Genomic DNA, 17,128 nt, shown 5'->3' with positions numbered 1-17,128 from the left:
AGTTGGACCCATTGTGGAATGCTTGACGATATCCTCATCGCCCTGCTGAAGTCTCCCAGCTCAACGTAGTATTCATTTCCACAAGGGCGAAACCATCCCGTGTCATGTAACTCTCGTTTACATCTGCGGGACTGGTCAAATGGGGGGATTTATTGTAATCTACTACTCTGATGAATTAATATGTACTAACTCTACAAGTGACATGGTAAATATTTATTTGGTAATTTTACAACCAAAAACTTAAAGACCCCCAATTACAGTTGGAATAGTCTACAGGTTACCTCAAACTAATGCTCCCACCATCAGTGATAATTTTAAAAAAGCTCTAATGATTAACAAGCGCTTAAACATCACCTAATATACTTACTGGTGACTTCAGCATAAACCTTGCCCAAGCTGAAGACCCTAGGTAGCTGACTTCCTTAACAACATGAACAGTTACTTGTTAATACTAGTTTAATTTAGCCTACAAGAACTTCTGAGACGAATACACGCTGACTTAACTATATCTGGACCACTATAATAGCTCCTCAAAGCAGAGATAATCACTACGCCACCTTCCTCGTAACCAACATAAGTAAATTTCCACTTGAAACTAGTGATATCTCCTTCCGTCTCCATGCTGAGACATCAGTAAATAACTTTACTGCAGCAGTGAGTGACAATGACTGGCACAGAGAGTTTTCTGATGGTCGAGAAATTGATAAATGAGTTTTACTACAAAAAATACAGTCTCTACAATAGGCATTGTCCTTTAAAAATAAGCAGATAACAGGAATGAGACTAAGTAGCCCATGGCTTACGAATACCATACTCAGGTCTACTGAGTATGGTATTCGTAAGCCATGGGAATGGTAAAAAACAAACTAAAAACTATACGTCAGTACTTAGTAGTCTAGTAAGGAAGTCCGGAAAACTATTATACTAGCAGGTTTAATGCAATAAAAGGGGATATAAAAAAGAAGTGGAAAACACTCTCCTGAGTTCTCGAAAACTGACTAAAACCAGAGATATTGTCCTCACATCTAGCTTGCTGAAGCAGCCAATATACTAAATGATTATTTTTTTTACTATAGGATCAAACCTAGTCAGCAAAATCCCAAGTTCCAATCCCCAAGAGAGCAACTACCTTGCTGGAAATTTCCCAAACTCTGTATTTAGCACTAAGTAATTCACTGGAAAACAAGGCTAATTAGCTAATTTGTTACACTAATGTACAAAAAACAGCTAATGTGATATTACACCATTGCAAAACTGTTCAACAAATCGTTAAAAATCAAAAAATTTTCAACATTGCTTAAGTTTACCCCAGTACATAAAGGAGGAGACCCAACTGTTGTAATTATCTATAGGCCAATATCTAATTTGTCATTGTTATCTAAAATCTTCGAAAAACTAAATCATAAGCGAGTATACTCTTTCCTAGTCTCCCACAATATACTTAACCAATGTCAGTTTGATTTCAGCCCAAGAAAAAGTACTAATAATAATTCTGGACTTAATTTATGCAGCTCTCAGAAATAATGAATACTCAGTGGGCCTCTTCATAGACCTTAGGACAGCTTTTGAAGACCACAACATCCTACCTTAACATCAAACACCAATATGTCTCCGTTAAGGGCATAACCTTGAAAACTCGACCTGTCACTATAGGGGTTCCTCAGGGCAGTGTACTTAGCCCTTTGCTTTTCTTCATATACATCAATGACCTTAGTGCATCTCAAGTACTTAAACTTGTTCTGTTTGTAAATGCCTCAACTTTTGTCATTCCTCATTCAAATCCGAATTTTCTCAATAACACTGTTAATGAGTATAGATAATAAATATTCACCTGGATTACTACTAATTAACTCGACAAGACCTTCTACATGATGTTTAGGAACAGAGCTGCAAATGTCCAGCTAAATACAATGATTAATGATTCTCACATTGTAAGACTAAACGAGAGAAAATTCTTAGATCTGTACCTTGACTGCAACTGGAAATACAACACTCACGTTCAATACATATACAAGGTCTATAAAATGGTAGGTATCCTCTCTAAGATACGTTAGTATGTACCTCATAAGATTTCGTTCGGATTTTTAACCCCGGAGGGTTAGCCACCCAGGATAACCCAAGAAAGTCAGTGCGTCATCGAGGACTGTCTAACTTATTTCCATTGGGGTCCTTAATATTGTCCCCCAGGATGCGACCCACACCAGTCGACTAACACCCAGGTACCTATTTGCTGCTAGGTGAGCAGGACAACAGGTGTAAGGAAACGTGTCGAAATGTTTCCACCCGCCGGGAATCGAACCCGGGCCCTCCGTGTGTGAAGCGAGAGCTTTAGCCACCAGGCCTCATACAGCATTACTTACGCTGTACTACTTTCTAATCTATCCTTACCCCACATTTGGTATTTGTGCGTTGGGATCTTCTACAGAAAATCCCCTAGAACAGAAAGAAAATCAGAAAAGCGGCTGTACGAACGATCAGGCAACTTAGTGCTAGACAACACACGCCTCCGCACATATTCAGTATACATAACATTCACTCATGCTACTCTACATACTATATAAAGAAGTCAATCACTTAAAATATAAACCCTTCTCTGAAACTCTTCACGTTTAGCTGCAACAGATCTCATAAACTTAATACAAGACACAAAAGTCTCTCTGATATTCCCAGTGTTCGACTCAACCTGCGTAAAAACTCAGTGCTCATAAAAGACCCTAAAATCTGGAACTCTGTGCCTGAAAATTCCAACAGCTCTGTCTGCCAACCACTTCAAAGCTACTGTTAAAAAACACCTAGTCACCTTAATGTGATCTTAATAGCAATATACCATGATAAATCCTCAAGCCTCTTTTCATCCACGTTATTCCTGTCCATGTTCCGGTTTTCCTTCCACTCTCATATAGTGTTTGATAGGCATATATTTTGTATTGAAATTTAAGTAACAAGTAGCACTCACCCTGCTAAACCAGACAGATGTATTTATTTGTGATTTGTTTCTGAATTAACTTGTAATTTGTGTCCATTTTTAAGTTCTTACAATTTACAAATACTGGTTGGTTGGTAATGTTTGTCAGGAAACAGGACAAGTGTTTCCTGACTCGGGTTTTAGTCATATAATTATAACCATTTTATTATAGGAGGATTATAAATTATTTGCATTAGACGCTTAGAGAGGCAAATGAAAAAAAAAATGTAAAATAAAACTGAAAATTTTAAGTACAGTAAAGTGAAAGTTTTACCCGAGATGCTATACATTGTACTGTGCTTCAGATTATTGTATCTCCTGTACATTAATACTGAAACATTTGACCATTATATGTAATGACCTCTACAAACTTTATAACAAACTGTTTTACAATACATTCCAAAAGTGGCATAATTCTTGTAAACCAAATTAGTTAATCGTACAGTAGTTATAACAACATTTTTAAGGGTGCCAGAAATGCTCTACATAACAGGGACTCTGTAAAGTATACCAGTGATGTCATCTGTTCTTAAACCAACGGTATATTGTACTCTCCGTAAGTAAAGATTGACATTATCACTATTATTACTACTACTATTGTTACTACTATTGCTACTATCATTGCTACTACTACTACTGCTACTAGTTATACTAATGATACCTCTGCTAGTAATAACACATAAGTGCAGTAGGCCTATAGGCCTACTGCAAGGCGCACCCTACCTATATTCTCACTCGTGTATCACTGCAGTTCTGCCACCCTGAAAAACGACGCCTAATATTCCTTCATAGATTATATTTTCATACTGTACACTTCGTTTTAGTTTTTTTTTTTTTTGTACCTTTTTTCTTTGGTTTAAAAATACTTTTAACATCATTTTCAGTGAAAATATATTCCTTTCATTCTATAAAAGAGATTTTAGGAAAAAGTCCGAAATTTTGGGGTGTTTTTCCTAATAGACCAATTCGTTTTATTTGGCCAAATTGGTTTATTAGGACTTCTACGTCATCTTCATCTCTCACAATAACAACTACAACAACAACAACAACAACAACAACAACAACAACAACAACAACAACAACACCTACTACTACTACTACTACTATAATTACTAGTATTACTATTTACTACAACTATTACTATGATTACAGTTACTAGGATTGCTACTACTACTATTACTATGATCACCACCACTACTACTATCTACTACTACTACTACTACCATCACTGAAAATAATAATAATAATAAACGTATCTATCTGTTCCTATTCTTCAGCAGTTTTCAAGGGCAAAACGTATCAATAAAAACTTGTCCTCCAACGTTGATTTTCTTTGGAACAAACCATCTGAAATTATTAGTTAGATAAGTGGATAACATGGTTATTTATGACATTTCAGACGGATCGTGGGGCAGAGGAAGAGGAGGACGAGAACACTCCCATTATGAGCCAACATGGCTCCTTCGAGGAACAATCCACCCACACTGAAGACATCAATGACTTCGTCAACACCGCCCCCTGGACCAGACGCCAGCACGAACCCCGACCCAAGCTTGCCAAAGGCGACCGTAAGTTCGCGTGGGTTTAAGCCTTATGTTCATTGTAATATCCGTGGAGGAAGACTGCTAAACTAGTCAGGGTAATATTGTAATAACCATGGGTAAAGAGGGGTAATATTCATGGTCTTGGGAATGGGGAGGCAGACAGGTTCCAGGTACACATAATTATAAATTACCTGGGATAACCCAGAAAAGTCAAAATGGCTTATTTCCATTTCATTGCATCCCTGGTGATGATTGTGGGGACCAATGTACTTCATTTCCTTCTTTCCTGGACCGGGTCCCAGACCTGGCCTCCTGGCTAACAAGTTCATCAGTCAGGAATTGAAAATGACTTGAAGTTCCACAGAGAGAATCATGACTTGATTAGACAAGTAATGTTACCAGACCTGTATGACAAGGCCCGTTATGTGACCAGACATGTTGTGTGACTAGCCCTGTTTTGTGGCTAGACCTGTGGTTCATACGTTGGACTACGTGCGACCAGCAGTAACGGCCCGGTTGATCAGGCCCTGATTCACCGGGAGGCTTGGTCGTGGACCGGCCGCGGGGGCGTTGATCCCCGGAATAGCCTCCAGATAGACTCCAGGTAGGTTGTGTGACTAGACCTGTTATGTTACCAGGCCTATTGTGTGGCTAGGCCTGCTGTGTGACCAAACCAGACAAGTTTTAACCAGACCTGTTCTGTAACTTGACTCCTCCCAGTCCTCTCTTGGTCGCCAAATTAGTATATACTGGAGAGGGTATAGAGAAAAGCTACCAAAGTCGTACCAAACCTTATCAAGAAAGCCTCAGAACACTCACCTTTGATAAGTTTCGAGTTTTTCTACTTCCGAAGCCTCACCCTGGGCCAGGCTTGTTTCGTGCTTGCCTAGTCAACCACGCTGTTGCTGCTGGCGGGCCGCTGGCTAACATACCCATCACAGCGTGGTTAATCTAGCACCTGGTGGAGATACTTGTTCAGTTTCCTCTTGAAGATTTCTATACTCGTCCCAGCAGTGTTTTTGATAGCTTCTGGTAAGATGATAAATAGTATGGGACCACAGATGTTGATACTATGTTCTCTTTTGGTGCCCACAGTATCCCTACGTTTCAGTGGGTTTATTTTGCGCTTCCTCCCATATCTCTCACTCCAGTTTGTTGTTATGGCAGTGTGCAGATTTGGGGCCAGGGCCTCGAGTACTTTCCAGGTATAAATTATCATGAATCTCTCTCCTCCGCTCCAGCGAGTACAACCCTTTTTTTCTCTCTCACAAAATGAATTATAAGGAGATCTCATTCAATTCTTTAAGATAATGGATGGCTTTGACACAACCAAACACGAAGAACCTATTTGAAGTGCTGAGAAAATGGAATGAAACTGAGAGGAAAATGCAACACGAACGTGTGCAAGTTATTTTCAGGTAGAATGGAATTAACTAGCGGGTATTGTAAGCGTGAAGACAATACAATCATTGAAAACCCAGCTGAACGAGCATTTTGCAGGTATTGGATTCAACTAGATACATCATGCCTGAAGAAATCGTCTTATGTTTCATTTCTCCTGTGTGGTATAGGCCATCCTGTGTAAGTTTATTTAAGTACAGGCACATAGAAGTATAATTTTCATACATAGTTTAACGTATGTGTAAATTACGTAGGTTAACCCAAAAAAAATCAAAACGACTTATTTCCACTGGGGTCCTTGTGAGATTGGTTAACTTTCCAACTCTGCTGGCACGATACCCATGGAAGCTACAGTAGCTTGTGAACCCTTAGCAAAGTATCTGATGATATGCTTTTTGCCCTACTAAAACTTCTTATTCAGGCTGACAAATTTCATAACTTGCCGGATGAAACTTATCTTGTGTGAGAGAATGTGGCAGGGAAACAGCTAGCCTTTGTTTCCACTGCCAATATCCCGTAGAATAAGGTAGCCACACGTTATTAACATATTTACGTAGAAGGAGATCATTTTTTCCCAGCAGACAGCGTCGGTATATACTCCCAAGCCCTCTGCTGTCTGTCTTTCTCATGTACATGTACTCCCGTGTATCGCGCCGCAGTACAAGGCATCAGAGGCGAGACACCGTCGCTAAGGTTACCCACATAATAAATATTCTTAAGAGAGACATGTGTAAACACTAGCCTGGCTCACTCTGTGTTGAACTGCTTAAAGTACACAAAAAGTGGCACTCAGTCCTTCAGATGTTTAGTCTCACTCTTTTGAAGTCGAAGTTGATGTTTATCTTAATATAACGATGAGACCACGGACCAGGCTGAGGCCACAGGCAAAGCTGAGGCCACAGACTAAGCTGAGACCACGGACCTCACCATGGACCACGCGGCCACCATGGACCATGCTACCACTACGGACCATGTTGCCACCACGGATCATATTGCCATCACGGACACAGCTCTCTCGCATAACACAACTCACACCACAAATAAGAAATACAACGATAGGCTAAATACTCACTGAGCTATTGCTGGCTACAACCCCAATTACAGTATGGCGGTGCTAGTGTAAGAATAATGAGAATAATGCCCATAGCCTAATTGATTATTCTGTGCACTTAGAGCTAATGCAAAACGAAGCCCTCAGAATTATTCTTAGCACTCCTAAAACTATAAAGACCTTCTTAATATGAGGAAGGAGCTTGATGCTCCTAGTATCAGGGATAGATAACATAATTGAGATTAACACTGTACTTGCAAAATAGCTTGAACTGGACACTACCACTGGTGGTCTAGAACGAAACACCACCACTGGTAGTCTAGGACTGTATACAGATCTAAATGGGTTGTGAAAACATGCGATTATATCAAGTTTTATAAGCTGCACGAACTGTGTTGCTGTAGACAACAAGAGCATTTCACCCCTCTTTGGAAGTTGTTCTCATTTAATATCACTTACCTGCAAGTCCCTCCCAAGAAGCTCATCACTAGTAATAACTATCTTAAATCATTTGCAAAGGCAACTGACCAAAAATAAATTTCTCGCTTACTGTTAATAATAATAATATATCACAAATTATATACACTGATATATCTCAGCAGGAGTCTACTGGCGGGGCTGCATCTGCTCTTGTTGCCACCTCCCTAAATAAGAACTATATCAACCATGCTGAGTTAGACATAAACATTAACAATTGGGCGTCAACACTAATGTCATCCTAATGACTGAAGTTAACTTATGACACTGAACTTGACTCTACGATTATTGACGATTCTTGATTCATATAATGACTCTAACAACATGCTCATTGGAGAAACCAGATATAGTTACTCCAAAACCAGAGAAAGGGGAATTAACGTACAGTTTTGATGGATTTAATCACACATTGGATTACTCCTTCATGATAAAGTTGATAAATTAGCTAAAGAAAGTGGCCTAAAGAAAAATGTAAAATAGGTCTTTGGTATATCTGTGTGTAGCATTAATAATAATATCAGGAGAGAAGAAAATAATGAATCTGAACGTCATAGGAACACGATACACTTCCACCCGCGACACTACCATAAAGCCATCAATTTATTTGACTTTTACTGGGCGAGCCGGCACTGACCCCACTCTCTCTCTCTCTCTCTCTCTCTCTCTCTCTCTCTCTCTCTCTCTCTTTCTCACTCAAAAAATTCTGCTATATTTGGACAAGATTGTTACTGTATTTACTAGCTACTCATTCTGTATCTTTCACTGGATTCATTCTACCATCCTTCCATATCTTTCACTGGTTCACTCTATTACTCTATTTTTCTCTCTAGGTTCACTCTCCTTCCATATCTCTCACTGAATTCATTCTAGTCTCCCTCTCTTATCTTTCACTCTTGTATTTCACTAATATGTCACTTCACATTCAGATATTTTTCCATGAATAGATTATAAAATTTTGGTAACCTCCATTACAGATAATACAATCAGAGCGCTTTAAGTTGATCCTAAATGCTTAGTTTACGTGGACAATACATCCCTGTATACTGTCTAGATGTGTTATCTCGTCGCTCACACCGAAATGTGTATATTTGTCCATGTGTATACACTTAAAGTTTACTGTAATTTTTATTTTTAGGTATTAAATTATTCTTGCCTGATGGTAAACAGGTTACATGCATCCTTTATGATCCTTGTATAGGCGACAATAATTAAAACCAATTAACAGCCTGTCTCTTGTGAACGATGTAACTAAAGTCCTCTGAAAAATTCCATCAGTGGGTTAGATATGCAATGGTATTTAACACTGACATCTAAGTAAACAAAAAGGCGCATGGATAATATTATGATGTTTAGTGAGACGTTACGATACCAGAATAGAGAAAACAAGTTTAGTTGCACAAGTCAGTGGCGTAGTATCTCGTTTTGCTATTTCTCAAAATCCAATATAAAGTCCCCTGAGCGAGGCTACAGCATCTGTGTTGTGCTCCGTCAATGATCATCGTCCTTGATCTTCCTTCACGCCTTCCATGAAAACATTTGACTGCTTGTTGTGCCCTGTGCTCGTCAACAGTCATTATTTGTATGGAAGAAGTTGGAATTTGTCACCACTGATCAGTCTGTGGAATGCGTTTGAAATTTTAAATATATACTTCCCAGATTAACATGTTAACTTAGCAAGTTCGTTACACGGTGACAAAAACCACTGTATAGCTGTCATTTCGTGACCACAGTAACTCAATGTGAGTTATCACTCAGTTATCACAGTAAATAATTTATCTGAGGGGGGTCAAGTTTCAAGAGATCAGATTCACTCTCTCACCATTCATCTGACTGTGGTCACTCCCTCTTCTTCCTCCACCTCCTTTCCCTTCTTCTTCTCCTTGGGTGTAATGGCGCCATCATGTTAACCTAGAACACACACATACACAGGAGGCAGGAACCATTCATAGTTTTAAGATGAGGTTTGACAAAACTCATGGAGCAGGGAGAGAGAGGACCTAGTAGCAATCAGTGAAGAGGCGGGGCCAGGAGCTATGAATCAACCCCTGCAACCACAAATAGGTGAGTACACACACACACGCAGCTGGGAGGCATTCATCGTTTTTTGTATAACGAAAATGAATATACCAGCAATGTGGTGCTACACCACGCAGGTGAAATTGCAGATATAGAAAATGTACAGAGAACCTTTACTGCACCTTAACTAGTGGGAACGCCTGGAAGCACTTGACTTGTACTACTTGTACTCGCTGGAGCGCAGGCGAGAGAGATACATCATAATCTACAGCTGGAAGATTCTGAAGGGACTTGTTCCTAATCTCCACACAGAAATCACTCCATGCGAAAGGAAAAGACTTGGCAGGCGATGCAACATACCCCCAGTGAAAAGTAGGGGCGCCATTGGTACACTAAGAGAAAACACAATAAGTGTCAGGGGCCCAAGACTGCTCAACAGCCTCCCACCAGGCATAAGGGGCATTACCAAGAGATCCCTGGTTGTCTTCAAGAAGGAGCTGGACAGATACCTAAAATCGGTGCCGGATCAGCCGGGCTGTGGTTAGTACGTTGGACTACGTGTGGCCAGCAGTAACAGCCTCGGTAGTCGGCCAGCAGTAACAGCCTCGGTAGTCGGCCAGCAGTAACAGCCTCGTTGATCAGGCCCTAATCCACCAGGAGGCCTGGTCATGGACCGGGCCGCGGGGGCGTTGATCCCCGGAATGCCCTCCATGTAGACTCCAGGTAGGAGCACTTATTCGTATTTCTGCCATGTTTCACATGGAAAGTTCGGCAGAGTTTTTATTTTGGAATTATCTAGTAGCATGTTTATGATGATTATTATAATCAAAACTAAGTGCCAAACCCACAAGGGTGATGCAGCATATTTATGATGAACCAAGTTTGTCCATACAGCATCCTATCTGTCCTGCGCGAACTTGTTAGTACAAGGGATGCTGTAGGCATCTAGTGGTTCAAAAAAAAAAAAAAGATGTGGACCTGATGGTGTTTGGAGAAGGCATTACCCAGTTTGTTGCGATAAAATAAGGCATAATCAGAGATTATAGTCAATTTGTGTACTATCCCCTGGCAAAATGGAACGACTAATTGCATTTTCTTTTTGTTTCTGGTAATAAATTCAGGCAGGCCTAGAGAAATTTTTCTTAGTTTTATGAAGCTTTCTAGTAAAAACTATTCAGTATAGTCTAACATATTAAATTGTTGGTCGTGAAGTGTCATGTAGGGGGGTATTGGAACGTAAAGTATTTGGGGAATATGTGAGTAAAAGGGGGTAATTGGGAGGGAGTAGGTAGGAGGGAGACAGATGTGAGTAGGAAGGAGGCAGGCAGGTAGGTAAAACAGGTCAGTGGTGATCACCACGACACTCTCATTAACTCTACACTACTCACTAACATATGACTCGCCCACTCTTCACTCATATATAAACATAATAAAATATAAGAAATACAAATGCAATAACGGGGACAGTGAATATTACTATTCTACTCAAACACAGTTTATTATTAAGTCTTTGTACAATAATATATTTGGGAACAGGAGAACATTATTGTGTTTAGATAAATGGGATGGTATGTATAAGCAGTGAGACAGGGAATACAATCAACTTGACGAAAATGAATGTAACTTACAATATAGTTCAGAGGACAGTTCACCACAGGAACTAAGCCACAGGTCCCAAGACCTATAAAGCACGAGTACTGCTCCAAGCCAGTACTCTGCCCAATGTCTCCAACAGTCTCTTCTCCCGAGACTCTCCAGCTCAGCTCTGCTCACAGGCCAGAGCTCTGCTCGACTCTCCAGCAGCCTTCTCCCGAGCTCTGCTCACAGGAGCAGCTCCACTCGAAGTCCCTCTGCTCAGAGCTCTGCACCCAGGCCAGAGCTCTGCACGAATCTCCCTGCTCAGCTGTTCCTTGGGCTTATATGGTGGTCCAAGCACCCCCCACAATTGGGTGTGCACCACGTGTCTTGACCTGACGCCGAGGTCTGACACCAGTGACGAACAAAGGAGCTGAGACTTAAGCCGAAAAGGCGTGGCTTCTTAACCACTTGCCAAGGCAAGGTGACCATATAATTAGGTCTTCCTAGAGACCTCACAAGCCCAGCTGAACTACATCACAAAATAAATGGGACTACAAATTCTCAATGCTTTCAGAAAGACTTGATGGAGAGCTTGTCTTTGATGGCTCAAGACATCAATATAATTGACAGACTGTGTTGGCTTTATTTAAACTATGAATTATAACTGACTGATTATAATTTTTAATGATCAAAATATAAAGGAAGAAAAGTTTGTTTGTCAGTTTCCCATTCAATTCTGATACGATTAACTGGTACTAATTGATGAAGATTTAAATAAAAAAAAAGTGGATGGGAGGCAGGATACGAGATTCAAAATATTTAACCGTATATACAAGTTATAGAGGCCTGGGAGAGGCCGCCCCACGTTTTTGTTGATTAAACTCAATAATGGAAGAAAACATATAAGTAGTGAGACGACATATTTTGAAATTTTCAAACTTTCTAAATGTACATATTATTTTCATGGGAAGCCTTAAACCCGTAGGGGCCATAAAGCATCTGGGCAATAGGGGTCAATTAGCCTTCATGAAAGGAAATGGAGATTAGATTCAATTCCTTAAATCAAAAGCTCTTCGCTGGCATCCAAGTACCTTCCTTGAAGGCCAAATTTTCACAACTCGCTGTGGAACCGCCATAAAGTCTCTTCTTGGATTCCCATAAAAAATTTTGTCGTGGAACCGCGGTGCGGTTTGAGGACCACTGTTGTACACTGAACATCCTGTGTCTTCATCAACCACTGCTGACACACGTTGGAGGCGCTGAAAATCATCATCCAAGACAAGCAAACATTGCTTACTGTAATTAGCTGGCTAGGATAAGTTCTGTAAGATATGGCTGGTTTATTGGGTTTAAGGCCTATCGTCTACACGAAGGTTATTAAGGCTACATCTAACTTGTTCACCACCAGTCAAGAATACTTTAATCCATAAAATAGGGATTCAAGTAAACAAGTAAACAAGAAAACAAGTAAACAAGTAAACAAGAATATATACACCTCTCGGTGTATATATTCTTGTATAAGAGAACATTTTTTAAAAATCTACAAATTATTTTATAGGCAGTAGTATAAATTATGTACAATAGGTTTACGGGCACTGAGATGTTTTAGGCATTCATTAGTGATACGTTACATAGATTTGATTAATGATAACCCAGTGAAGTCAAACATTATTTATATCCATTGGGGATTGCACGAGTATCATATACTACTGTACCAGTAACTAAGGAACATGTATTCTTACTCACTGCAGCAGGACATAAATTCCACTTTCGTCAGATAAATGTATTTTCGTAGACACTCGTGGAGAGGAAGTTCAGCTGGACCCTGACCAACTAAAACTGTTGATACTACTATCAGAGTCTATGAGTTGTCACACCAGGCAGTGTGCATGGCAACCACAGCTGACAGCAAAGTTTGTCACCCAAGTAGTAGACGTAGGATCGACCCTCCACCACTCCGTGTGCTGAATGACCCACATGGGTTTACAGCTTCATGAAGAAAACAGCCTGCTTATAACGCACATCAGCAGAGCAATACACACAGGCTGTGTGTGATGCTTTATTATCCTCGACACACTCGCAAATAGTAAGAAACAAGTCTAGTTACTCTACTGTACGTAACACTAACATGTGGTCATAAAACAGATTTCAGCATTACTGTGGAACAACGAAGCAAACATAACCACAGGATCTCTACCTCAGCACCACTGGGACTTCTTCGAAAATTAGAACGACAAGATCTCCAGTTTGATGTGTGAGCGCTTGAGAATTTATCGAAAGAACAGGAGCTCAAAAAATATAGAATTAAAAATAATAATAATTATTATTATCATTATTATTAGTGATCTGGGAACCTTGCCATTTTAGCGTAACCGGCCCTATTAGAGTAGATGAGGCTGACAAGGCCACCAGTTTATCACCTAGTGAGGAGTAACCTACGAGCGAGTAACAACAAGGATCACAAATATGGAGCCATGCCAACACCTCGATGTCTGAACACGAACACACACACATTCTCTCTCTCTCTCTCTCTCTCTCTCTCTCTCTCTCTCTCTCTCTCTCTCTCTCTCTCTCTCTCTCTCTCTCTCTCTGCAATCACAATTGGGTGAGTACACACAGACTTAACATGGTACTGAAAGATAGCCAGTTATGAGATCAGAATTCCTGCCCAAGATGTGATTTAACGGGTAAATAGTGCCGATAAGTACGACAAAGAAAGACAACTTGCAGACCTCAGAGCTGAGCTTTATCATGTCATCATGACATTATAAAGCTCAACACTCAGTGAAGTGTCGTCAAAATTAAGGCTTGTTCCACAGACTCACTCTACCATAATTGTCGAAGGTACCGGCAGACTGAGGTAAGCATACATAACATCAGGCGGGAGTACTTTTCCCTGTGAGGAATAAGCACTCAGCATGCGTATGCTTGAACAAGAAAATATCTAAAAATGCAAAAATGCCGCAGTGCTTCCTAGAGTATTACTGGAGTGCCAAGTAACGAGCCCATAATAGGCAGGGAGGACGGACCTGCGTCAGACAGCTGGGAAAGACCCTGACGAGTTTGACTAAAATCCGAGTTTGAAGACATCAAGAGGTGTAGTAGTGCACGTAGGAGGCAGCTCCGCCTCGTGTGGGCGGACCTGGACGGTCGTCAATGAAATATTCCACTAATATGAATGTTTCTTCGTGAATGTCTACCTCCACGCTGAAGCGCCTCCTCTTTCTAACTCTTTTTCTTGCCACATCATGACAGCACACAGAAGTGATTTCATCCACATCTCGCTTTCAATGTCCCACGATAGGCCTTAAGCCTAGCAAATTAATTGATTTCAAGGAAGTTAAATTGTGTTCGTGTGGAAACAAGATGTTTGTGTCCTTGAGCTATTAATGGACAGCGGCGGTGTCAGCCTAGCAAGGTTGCTGACACTTGGTAGTTCAGATGCTCTATTTACATGGCAACATACATTAAGCACAATTATATTAATCTCATGAATTTATGAAGAGATAATTGTCCTGAATTATGTCTTCATATTACTGAACATAATTTTTGTTGTTGCTAGGTTTATGCTAGCAATAATGAAGTTAAACAATTTATTATTATTATTATTATTATTGTTGTTTTTTTTGTTGTTGTAGCAGTGCTGTAGTAATTATAAACAAGATAGATATATATTTTAATTAATTTTTCCAAATAAAAAATACAGGTACAAATAGTTCAGTCAAGAATTAAAAGCGATTCCTACCTGGCTATCACTAAAAGCACTAACGATGCAATCATAAAAATGCTAGATCTGCTTTACATAGCTTTGGAAAATAAGGAATATCCACTAGGAATTTTTATTGACCTAAGAAAAGCTTTTGACACAGTAGACCACGACATCCTACTCCACAAACTTGACCATTACGGTATAAGAGGCCATGCGCTTGCATATTTCAAATCTTACCTTACTAATAGGTATAAGTATGTCACCATTAAAGACACAGCATCAACAACACGGCCACTTGATACTGGAGTTCCGCAGGGAAGTGTCCTTGGTCCCCTGCTCTTCCTCATATACATCAATGATCTTCCAAACGTATCTCAACACCTGAACTCCATTCTCGTTGCTGACGACACGACTTATGTCATCTCTCGCCCTAATCTTGCCACCCTCAACACCATTGTTAATGAGGAGCTGATCAAAATATCGACTTGGATGACAGCCAATAAACTTACGCTTAACACTGACAAAACCTACTACATTATGTTTGGTAGCAGAGCAGGAGATGCGCAAATTAACATTAAGATCGACAACACTCTAATTGCCAGGCATAATGAGGGCAAATTCCTAGGCCTATACCTCGACAACAACCTGAACTTCAGCACCCATATCCAACACATAACCAAAAAAGTATCCAAAACAGTTGGGATCCTCTCCAAGATATGATACTACGTGCCGCAAAATGCCCTTCTCACACTATACCACTCTCTTATTTATCCATACCTCATCTATGCTATTTGTGCTTGGGGATCAACTGCAGCAACACACCTAAAGCCAATAATAACCCAACAAAAAGCTGCAGTAAGAATAATCACTAAATCCCATCCCTGGCAACACACCCTCCCACTCTTCATAGATCTAAACTTACTCCCTGTTCAGTACATCCACACTTACTACTGTGCAATCTACATCTACAGGACCTTAAACTCCAATATCAACCTTGACCTAAAACGCTTTCTTGATAGTTGTGACAGAACCCACAGGCATAACACCAGACACAAACATCTCTACGACATTCCCCGTGTCCGACTAAACCTTTACAAAAATTCAATGTATGTCAAAGGCCCTAAAATCTGGAACACCCTACCTGAGAACTCTAGAACTGCAGACACATTCATCACCTTCAAAACTACCATTAGAAAACATCTTATCTCCCTGATACACCCCGTCAACTAACTACACGAATGCCACCTGGTGATTCACACTTGCACTCACTCACCCATTTGACCATAAACAGAAATATTAATCTCAATCTTAAACTAATGAATCCTGTGATACTCCAATACTGAAACTATGTACTGTGCCAAAACAAAAGCATTCACATTGCTAAACTCACAAACTAGTATTTAGTCACTTAGCCATAATACCAACTTACCTCATAATTTGTAATATTTTAAAATTAAGAATTAAACTAAGTCTGCCCGAAATGCCTAGCCATGCTAGGCGTTCTAGTGGTACACTCTGTAATCATTATTTAACTACATGTAAACCACACAATAACCAAATTCTGTAAATTCAGCATTGTAATCCTTATAGAGAATAAACTTTGAATTTGAAAAAAAGTATCCAAAACGGTTGGGATCCTCTCCAAGATACGATACTACGTGCCACAACTGCCCTTCTCACACTATACCATTCACTTATATATCCCTACCTCACCTATGCTATCTGTGCTTGGGGTTCAACTGCAGCAACACACCTAAAGCCAATAATAACCCAACAAAAAGCCGCAGTAAGAATAATCACTAAATCCCATCCCTGGCAACACACCCCCCACTCTTCATAGATCTAAACTTACTCCCTGTTCAGTACATCCACACTTACTACTGTGCAATCTACATCTACAGGACCTTAAATTCCAATATTAACCTTGACCTAAAACGCTTTCTTGATAGTTGCGACAGAACTCACAGGCACAACACCAGACACAAACATCTCTATGACATTCCCCGTGTCCGACTAAACCTTTACAAAAATTCAATGTATGTCAAAGGCCCTAAAATCTGGAACACCCTACCTGGAAATTCTAAAACTGCAGACACATTCAGCACCTTCAAAACTACCATCAGAAAACATCTTATCTCCCTGATACACCCTGTCAACTAATTACACGAATACCACCTGGTGGTTAACACTTACACTCACTCACCCATTTGACCATTAACAGAAATATCAATCTCAATCTCAAAATAATGAATCTTAACTAGTCATAAGTTGGCCTGTGATACTCCAATACTGAAACTATGTATAGTGCCAAAACAAAAGCATTCACATTGCTAAACTCACAAACTAGTATTTAGTCACATAGCCATAATACCAACTTACCTCATAAT

General features: G+C 40.0%; 1 protein-coding gene across 1 annotated transcript in view; it reads left to right on the top strand.

Moving 5' to 3' along the window:
• Positions 1-17,128, top strand: part of LOC128687400 (uncharacterized) — a 120,119-nt gene that overhangs the window by 77,371 nt on the left and 25,620 nt on the right. The window contains exon 2 of the mRNA XM_053774869.2: positions 4,365-4,533. Coding sequence (XP_053630844.2) covers positions 4,365-4,533 — 169 coding nt within the window. The remainder of the gene's footprint in view (positions 1-4,364; positions 4,534-17,128) is intronic.

The sequence above is a fragment of the Cherax quadricarinatus genome, chromosome 40, assembly GCF_038502225.1.
Source record: "Cherax quadricarinatus isolate ZL_2023a chromosome 40, ASM3850222v1, whole genome shotgun sequence".
Lineage (NCBI taxonomy): Eukaryota > Metazoa > Arthropoda > Malacostraca > Decapoda > Parastacidae > Cherax > Cherax quadricarinatus.
This window is presented reverse-complemented; position numbering and strand designations above follow the sequence as displayed.